At 46.0% G+C, this 10,201-nt stretch overlaps 1 protein-coding gene across 1 annotated transcript in view; it reads right to left on the reverse strand.

Moving 5' to 3' along the window:
• The window catches only part of NAALADL1 (N-acetylated alpha-linked acidic dipeptidase like 1), a 208,604-nt gene extending 202,054 nt beyond the window's left edge, over positions 1-6,550 (reverse strand). Inside the window, exon 1 of the mRNA XM_069207973.1 lies at positions 6,311-6,550. Within this exon, the coding sequence (XP_069064074.1) occupies positions 6,311-6,513 (203 nt within the window). The 5' untranslated portion in view covers positions 6,514-6,550. The remainder of the gene's footprint in view (positions 1-6,310) is intronic.
• Between the last annotated feature and the right edge of the window lie 3,651 nt (positions 6,551-10,201).

Here is a 10,201-nt window from a genome sequence, read left to right on the forward strand (position 1 = left end):
ACACCGATCACTGGGATCAAGTTATCAGATGGCTCATTGATACACTTGCCTGCGCATATTAACGCAGCATTTCTGGACTATTATCTGACGCTGTGTTCCTTCCAGGGATGCCCTTACCAGATGGACTGGGTGATCTTTTGTGCGAATTGCGTCTGGGGGTCCTCCCAGAGGAGGCCCGCGCTCCACTAGGTGTTACGGAGATGGAAGATGAGATAAAGCTAGCTATCAGAGACATGGGAGCAGGCAAAACTCCTGGAACGGACGGCCTTCCCCCAGAATTTTATAAAATGTTGGTAGACATGTTAGCCCCGAAGCTGACTGACATGTGCAAAGAAGCCTATGAGAGGGGCCTCCTGCCTCCGGCGGCCAGGGAGGTCTTGGTAGTCCCCCTCCCTAAGACTACCGATCGGAATGCAGCGGTTACAGACTTTCGACCTCTTTCTATGCTCAACACAGATTTTAAAATCTTGAGTGAGGTCTTAGCCAACAGGCTGCTGCCTTATATGCAGGCACTGATGCACAGTGACCAGTGTGAGTTCATACCTATCCGGAATTCCTCTCATAATAACCGCAGATTGTATACTAAACTGTACGGTCTCTCTCACCTGTCTGATTCTCAAGCAGTGGTAGTGTCAGTCGACCTCGAGCAGGCTTTCAACACAGTGAGGTGGGATTACTTGGAAGTTACTATGCACCAAATGGGGATAGGAGAGGCATGAATTAAATGGTTTAGATTGCTGTATACCTCTCTGACGCCGAGAGTTAAGACTTGGCGTCAGGTTTCCAACATGTATGACATACACTGTGGTACTTGACAAGGATGCCCGCTCCCCCCTTATTGTTTGCTATAGCGATGGAACCATTAATAGAGTGGTTCAGAAAAGAGGGCCACGACAAGGGGATACGTAGAGGAGGCGCAGAACATAATATATCATTATATGCGGACGACCTGTTGGTCTATATAAGAGATGGGGAGCGGGCATTACCCTGGGCGCTTGAAATGCTGGAGGACTTTGGGCGGTACTCGGGCTACTACTTAATAGAAGGAAAACGTGTGTGTTCTTGGTGGTTGCGGGCACTGTCCCACCCTCTACCTGCCCAATAGATGATACGTGGGCACCTCACACATTTAAATACCTCGGTATTGAAATTTACCATGATGAGGGTGATATTAGGGAGGGCAACCTGGGTAAGGTCTACCATCCCTCCGGGCCTGCGACGGTTTTTGGAACTCCCTTAAGCTGCCCTTCATGGCACGAGTCTCTTTGTCTAAGAAGATTATGCTCCAGAGACTTCCGTATTTTTTTGTTAGCATACCAGTAACGATCCTGGTGACATGGCTCAAGTCTTTAGATGCACTTCTTAGGGAACTGATATGGAATGGTGGCCATCAAAGGGTCGCTCTTGCTACTCTGCACCTCACCTCTGTGGCGGGACGACTGGGAGTCCCGGATTTTGAACTTTATTACATAGCAGTGCAGTTGCAATGGCTAGCGCAATGGCTTATCAACAATGGCTTGATGGAACTGGACTGGGACTGTGGTGGATGGGGCACCGAAGTTTGTTGGCCAGACTGTTTAGGCCACGGCTCAGGAATCCCCGGGCTGGGGTCCTCCTGGGTGTGGCCCTTGCCCCTGTGGTCCCCCTGATGGGGCTACCACTCATTGGCCCCCTTTGCTGTTTTACGCAGGGGCAAATGCTCTCCTGGACCATGACGGGATTTACCTCAGAGGGCGACTGTTATACACAGGGCAGACTGGCATCCTTTGAGGATCTCCTGGAGAGGACTGAACTTCCTCAGGGTCAGTTTTTGAGATACAAAGCTCTGGTTCGTTCCTTGCAGGACTTGTGGGGGGAGTTCCCCATACCCACGCTGTACTTCAGGCAATGCTTAAGATGGGTGGAGGCTTCCACTTGGTGACATGGCTGTACAGGGCACTGAATGGGATGGTGGGCAGGCCATTACATTCCCTTAGGGCTTGTTGGGTCACAGATCTGGGCAGGGAACTGTCACCCCCCCATAGACTTCAGACCATATATGGAGGTGAACCCCAGACCTGCCCTAGATGCCGAGCCCCAGATGCTGACTTTGGCCATATGGTTTGGAGGATCCCCACTCAAGTGGCCTATTGGAATGAAGTCATGACATGCCTTAATTTGACCCTGGATAGGTCTCTGCCCGTGACTATGGAGGTCTGCTTCTTGGGCCTGTTGGTTAGAGCACCCCCTAAACAGGTGGGAAACAGATTTTTAGATCTGACTCTGGTTCTGGCACAGTGCAGAATAGTGCTGTCCTGGAAAGCCCCTGATGGACCCCGTCTACCCACATGGACATGGGAGGTTACATGCTTGGCCCACGCAGAGGATTGGGCATTAATGAGGGAGGAATCCAAGGGACTCAGGCATCTTCCCATGGCTCACCTCTGGTCTGAGGTAGTAGATGAGTGGGAATCTCTCCATCTAGCTGAAGATGCTCCCTCAGAGGTTAGTTTTGAAGTAGTGAATGTTGAAGCCTAACACTGGGGAAGAATCAAGGGAGATGCACCGAAAGTTATTGACACAGCGGGGTGGGGAGATCTGGATGTGGTCACGAGGCATCCCGCCTGCTGCTGCTGTGAGGTGTCCCAGGGTAACAGTTGGGGCTGCCCTCCAACCTCCCCTCCCCACATCAGTGCCTGCACCCACTAGCTCAGCGCTGATCGACAGTGGGTTTTTGTCATTGTATGAACGAATGGACCCCTGAGATCACAGGCTACCAGGACATAGTTACCTTGTTTGTGGAGATGTAGTTTATTAATCTGGATAACAATCCGATACGCATTGAGATACGGCATGGTTGCATTCTGAACAGATGCCGGCTCCACAACGGGGGACAGAAACACTCAGCAGCCCTCGCCCCTCTTGGGGGTCTTGAACACAAATAGTGAATATGGTAGCCGCAGCCTGCCCGACAGGGTACCTGCACATTAGCTTGGAGTAATGCATGTGATACATGCCTACAGTGTAAACAGTTGAGGATGCTGCCTAATGTATGTGTATACAAATATGTTGTATTATGATGACTGTTAAGCTTCTTTAAAATGCTAATAAACATATCTTTAAAAAAAACAGAAGACCAGAACTTCAGCAAGGCACAGAAGGTGTAGCTAAGGCAAGTAAAAATGCCAAGAACCAGTAGTACAGAATGGTTCTGTAAGGAATAAGGAAAGCACCAGCAGGAGCCCGGACACACAAGCAGGAGCAAGGAAACACCAGCAGGAGGAGTGATGACATACCAGCAGGAGCGAAGAGTGTTGCAACACAAGGAGAAAAATAATTATTATATATATATATATATATATATATATATATATATATATATATATATATATATATATATATATATATATATATATACCCGTAGTGACATTGAGGAAGAAGTGAGGCTGCCATGATGGATTGGGAAATGCTGGCAGGAATACATGTTAGAGCCTCCATGACAGCTTGGGTGAGTAAAGACTGTTCCCCAGGAATGCTGGGAAGGAGAAGCCACAGAGAGCAAGAATATGGCCCCCAAGAAGAGGAATGCTTCAGGTCCACCCGACAAGGGAGGTGAAGAATGGCCCTCCGCGGCCCTCTTCAGTACTCCCCAGGCTGCAGATAAGTGTTTAGGGTGCACTGGTGTGTAACACGGGATGCCAGGGAGGCAGTTGTGTGAGCCGCAGGTCGTGCTGCGACCAGTGGCATGACACGGAGTTCCATTCATTACTCAATTAGTTCACTGACTACACCTTCCTGGCTCAAGTTCCTTTCAGTTCACAGTTCTACTGACTGTCTGTCCTTGCCACCTAAGTTATTTCATTGAGGTCTCGCTTCAACTCTTTCGTGTGGTTCAGACAAATAATAGACCTGCTGAACTCAGTTACCTGTTTTTTATAAATCAACTTGTAGGGTAAACTCACAGGGCAGGTGGTTAGAACAGGCAGGGTTATAGAATACCAGCTCCACTACTCACGCCCTAGACCGCCATAAGATTTTCAATGCAAAATATGTAATTTTTGCAAAAATGTAGTTAGAAAGTCACCTGAAAATTGTACGCAATATATGCCCTCACGATTAAAGCCGCTAGAGATGCATACTCAATGTACATTTTCACAGATTAGCAAGATGCAGCTGGCGTTGTGGGGGGTAGAACTTATCTGTCAGGTCATTTTGGAGTCCACTAACATTAAGAATACTACTGCATGTGCCACGAGTAGTGTGACAGCCTGTGCAGTCTGAAAGTGCTTTTTGTGAAATTAATGTTGCAGGGGAGTACCATGTGGTCAAGTCTTGGAGTTTTGCCTCTGGGTCCTGGAACTAGTTGATGGCGAGAAGAAATATGGCCCAGGAGCAGGGGCATAGCTTCGGGGGGGAAGGGGTGCGGGGTGTTACACCCCCTTAATAAGTTGATTTTGTGATAAATATTTGTTTGCAGGTTCTTTCAGTCAGGTATGGTGAGGTATCTGTTGAATTTCACCAGGAATGTTTACACACACAGACAAAACTGCACACACACACACACTCCCTCTCTGTGTTTGGAAATACTTCAAAAATGCTGGTTATTTCACAAAGTTATGCACTTTCTCTCACTTGGTACACACACCAATCCACATTCCTCTCTCTTTACACTGCTTCTTAAGCCCCTTACGTGCACCTTGCTTGTCCTATAATGTACCTTAACATCCTGTGCAAGCGTGATTGTCGGGAAATTTGAAACTAACACCCCCCAATCATACTGACCAAGCCAGGCACCTGCCCAGGACCGCTGCCAAATGAGTAAAACGCAGATGCACAGTGTCATCTGTGAGAAACATGGCAAGAACCACTTAGATCAAAGCCATTGTGGGCCCCTTTGTAACTCTGCAGTGAGAAGATCATGTCAATGGATGCCAGTGACACCTAGTTTAAGGTATCGCGCCGCCTTCATAAAGTGCGCCAGAGGATTAGTTACTATCATCCCCCCAGCACCCTACACTCCTTCAGTGAAACATACTCTGTATCCCGAAAGTGCAGCGCAAACTCTTACGCGCAAGACTCTACTACATCTGCAGAGGCTGACTGTGCACTTCTGTGCCAGCAGGGGTGGTAGTCAATCCAGACATTTGAAATTCAGGAAATTGCTTAAAAACTGCCCTTTTGTTAATTCGGTATGTGGAACTAGGTACAGACAGGCAGGTGATCAGCACCAAGAGGTGGTTCTCACTGGCTCATCAGTCTAGATCTCCCTTCAGTTCCCATCTGGTCTGAAGGCAGGCATATGAAGTTCATGAGAGAATTAAAGACCTGTTCTACTCTGCCTGAAACTAAAGTTATCCTAAACAGTGGTGAGTGCTCTCTGGATTCCAACATATCTCCACATGCTCTCCGACAGGCCTAAAAAGCATCCATGCAGGAGTAGCATGCTTATACAAAAACAGTTCATGAAGTAACAATAATAGAAAAATAGCTCATAATATAAAAGCCCAAGAGATAGCTGCTTGCAGTGGCAACCAGTGAATACATTCTGGGCCACACGAACCATTAAATGATGTGCTAGCAGTGTTTTCCACATAATTATAGATTTACTGCACTAACCCAATAATCCACCTTCTGTGGCACTACTTACAGATTTAAACAACAAAAATCGTGTCTTGCTGTGTAATTCAGTCAAACCTGATTAATACTTTAATCAGCATAACTCACAAATTATGGAAGTATTATGCAGGAAGATGACAGAAAAACAGTGGGGACTCAGACCCCGAATCACACATTTGCACAGTAATTCTGCATTCGTTAGTGGAATCTCAGGGTTCCACTTGTACTTCACTGTAATTCTGCATCCCTAGCGCTCACTGTACCCCTCTATCATTAGCTCTGGGGGCGGACTCACCACCCACAACGCCTGCCACTTGTATTTAGGGAATCTCATGCTTAATTTGTACTGGTGGCTGCGGGGGATGGGCACCAGCACTCATTTTGGAGGACCGGAACTCATTTGTCAAGGTTAAACTTTGACCCAGAAGATGAAAGAAAAATTGCAGATAGGAGAAGGAGAAAGATTGATGAACATTAACAAAGTGGGACTGCTGAGGTGAAAAATAACCTGCAGGAATAAGATAAAGAGGCCGAAAAGTAGGATGACTGTAGAAAGAGCTATGGGGTAGAATCAAACTAGGCAACCTTAGCATTCAGCAGAGCTCTGAAGAAAAAACTTAGGGCATCTGCACTTTATATTTTTTAACAATTAAGGAGTGGCAACAGTTGGGCAGCACCAGATCCCCCGAGCCAGATGGAGAAAATGAGATCTTACTTCAAGTGCTCTCCGATTGCCTGGTTATTGATTTCTTCCATCACCTCCTGGAGCAGGGACTCGTCGATGTCCCTGGAGAGATCCTTCAGCCAGCTAGGCTCGGGAGCAGGAGGCTTGGGAATGGCAAAGTGGCCCAGCAGCAGGCCAATGGTCAGGACCCCCGCTGCGGCAAGGACGCCCCCAAGGATGATGTACCAGCGCATCCTGCCAGGACCTCTAGTCACAGAGTGAGTGAGTTCAGGCAAAGGTAGGGCTCAGTCTTTTATAAAGCCGTCAGGCAACGACAGGTCGGGTGCTGGCTGGTAATAAAGCGATAAATAATATCAAACACATAGCTCGCTATATTACCCGGCATCAGTTACTCATTTGCGAGACTGCAGGGCTCGTTTGGAAACTCGAGGAGCAGAATGCCGCCCTTTGCTCAGAGATCACATTCCGTGTCCTAGCACATCCCACGAACAGCAACTGAGGCTCGAGCACCAAAGAGCCAGGACCACCGAGCTCATGCTCGTGGTCAATCTCTGTCAAAGGAAGGCTGGACGTAGACAGTCCAGGCCCACCTCTTATTGTAAAAAATCCTAAATAAACGCCTACAAGACGCATGTGATCTGCTGCCACTTACAGTAGTCAAAGTGCTTAAACGTTGCCCATATTTCCAGAGGTTTGGGGGGAATCTCCTGTGACGCAAAGCGATGCAAGTGATACTAAGGGGCACAAATAATGGTGTCCTGTCCATCAGTCTTGCTAAATGACCATTGGGACGGTTAGTGTGAAACCTCTACAGTGCATACACAATGTACCTGTTGTCTGGGTCGGCGACATCACAAATACCTCGCAGATTCCACTGAGAGACAGATCAACTACAGCCAGAAGGTGAAGTGAGACCTGACTTCGCGTGAAATACAACGGCCAAATGAAAATCGGTGCAGATAATGGAAATTGCAAGATATTTACATTCGTTATATTTGTTTTTTTGCAAAACGTACGCATTACACATCTGACACTTGATGGTCGTTGCTGTGAAAGACAGTTACACTGAAAGATGTGCCTTGAGCAAAAATCTCCTGCTAGCCTCCACTTGCCTTTGTATGCAGAACAAAACTAAATAATGCTTCGCACCATGCAAACACAACATTAGGAGCATTTGCGTGGCTCTTGAAATCCTCAAGAAGCAATGCGTTTTAAATATGTGATTAGATTTTTTTCATACGTGAACCACAACAGATCACACCCCATTACACTTGTTATTTTTAAGTATTGTGTGTGGCGGCTCCTCCGTTTGGGCGGAGGAGCGTAGTCGTTTTTTTATTAAACTTTGTTTATGATCGTTTTCTGGTAAAGGGGGCGGTGAAGAGCAGCGAGGGGAAGTGCTTACTGCGCATGTATGTTTGGCCGTCTGTCTCTGCACATGCACAGTAGGCTAAAATCCTGCATGGGAGCCTGTGCCTGCAGCATCCGTCGAGGGAGAGGAGCGGCCAGGAAAGGTAAGTGTTTTATTGATTTTTTATGAAATAAAATAAATATTTATTCCCTCCTGACTAATCTCACTCCCCCCCACACGCGCACCGCCCCACCCCTTAAGCGCTCCTCGAGCCGCTACTATATATGTCCCATTGTTTAAAAAGGAAGATTCAGCACATAACCACAGGACAACTCTTTTTTCCTCAGTGATAAATTGAGCTTTTGCAGCTAAGAAGCAGGCTCTGGTTCTAACCCTACTTTGGCACACGACCAAATATTGGCTGAACATCAATCACTTTATTTCCTTCATAGAAAAGAGGGGGAAATGGACCTAACAGCCTTTAAGCAGCAGTGGTGTAAAGAGCTGGACTGGGAGCCCAAAACAGTCATGTAAAATGTTGTAATAGCAAAGAATAGCCAACTTTCCAATCCTAGACCACTCCTGATTCACACTCTCCGAATGCTGGCTCCAGCCAGCAGAGTGTGTTGACTGAGTTTTCTGAATACTGCAGCTCACATCTGGCCCGGGTGAAAACATCCTTTGTTCGCCTTGTTTATCCAAAGACTGTGGCCTTGAGGCCCCCAGGGAACTTTCTGAGGAGAAATGAAACTCCCCCTGTTTACTTTAATCCTGGTCGTACCGCAAAGGGCTGGCTTTACTGATTTCTGTTCGCCTTGTCCCATCCAACTGACCTTTACTAATAAAAAGATTATACCCGCAACCTACTTCTATCAGCATTTTTATGCTGGAGGCACTGCAGAGCCAGCCATCTAGTAAGTTTACTACTCTTAGCTTTGACTAGAAAAGTCTTGTTGGCAGGGATGTTTGTTGGTGCAGTCTGTTGGAAACTTCAGCTTACATCTGTAGGGGAGAGAAGAGCCTTCGTTCACCTGGTTCATCTCTTACCTCAAGGACCCGTAAATGTTTTATAGGCAAAACTCAAATTGCCACTCGGTATTTCAAGTTTGGTCGCAATTTCTCAAATTAGCTTTCCTGATTACTGATTTCTTGGTCCCATTTTGATAAACCTTACAATTGCATAAATATCGCCAGTAGCCAGTTTTTTTGGTATATTAAGACTCAAGGCCATGTAAAGTCATGCCCACAAGTAATTTTACATTTTCTTAACCTTTTCTAGGAATGTGTTAGCCTTGTGGCAGTGGTGTTGGTTGATGTAATTTGCTGACTTTGCAGTTTATGGCTACCCTGGGAGAGAGGAACATTTTGCTCATTAGTAGACTTATATAATTGTATTGAAGCATTTATAAAGTTCCTTATGCCCCATCCATTTGTTCAGAATAATTATAACTGACAGAATACGATTATGCAGACATAAATTAAAAACAAATATCATCTAGGGGACAAGAATTCCTAATAATTAATAAAAGGAGCAAAAATCCAACCTTCTGGCAAACATCACAGTCTTGAGGGAAAGAGGAGTGGTTCCTCCCAAATTCTCCACTTGACCAGAAAACCAGGCTAAAATAAACTAGTGGAGGAGAGCGGTCAAGGCAAGGTTAGCCAGGCCTTTCAGGCAAACTTTAACTGGCACTGTGAAATGGGTTGAAGTTTTTGTTGCATACTCGGCTGGATTTTGTGTTTGTGCAATGGGCCAGTTTTGTACTGAGTGGGTACGATGCTGTGAACCAGTACATTCAGTTCTTGCAATCATTTTATGTGAAGAAGGATGTCTGGCATTGTGACTGTAGCCTGCTTTGGAGCTGCATTGCGCACAATCTTGTGTATGGATCTGATTTACAAGGGGAACACAATCATTGCTCTCATCCTAACTTTCCAGTTCTCTTGCCCTCTCTGGGCCCTTTCACATGGCGATCCAAGGATCGAGTTAACAGCCATGAGATCAAGGCCACTGGGCATTTCGGTCAGAGGACTAGCATCAGTTAAAAGAAGTATGAGAATTGACATGTTGAGCCCCAGGCAGAAACCATTGGCATGGAGGTGTGCATTTAATGGTTAAAAAAAGCTTCTCGGGCAAAGAGGTGGTGGCATTGCAAAGGATATTTCATGAACGAATTATTTTATTTAGGTTAAAAGAAAAACATTGGGTAGCACGTTTTGGCAGAACGCCTTGATCACAGTAGGAAGTGGTTGCACTATAGTCACTTCCCTATAAATCCAAGCCATAGAAATAATAAAATGACAAATTGTAACATCAAAAAGCAGACTTTTATGATTGTGGTGAAGTTTTATGGTTTTTATGATGTGTATGTGTTTTTATATGCTGTCTTTATCTTTTATGATCATATTTTATAATCAAATATAGATTAATTCACTCAGTCGTTCTGTCACGTCGATATTGCTAATTCGATAGTCGGGGGAACACCAAACTATTACATTCAGCCTGTGCAGGAAAGTCTTATATCCTAACAACATGAAGTCCCAGTAGGAGGGAACTCAGCAATCACAGT

This window comes from Pleurodeles waltl, chromosome 9, assembly GCF_031143425.1.
Source record: "Pleurodeles waltl isolate 20211129_DDA chromosome 9, aPleWal1.hap1.20221129, whole genome shotgun sequence".
Taxonomy (NCBI): Eukaryota; Metazoa; Chordata; class Amphibia; order Caudata; family Salamandridae; genus Pleurodeles; species Pleurodeles waltl.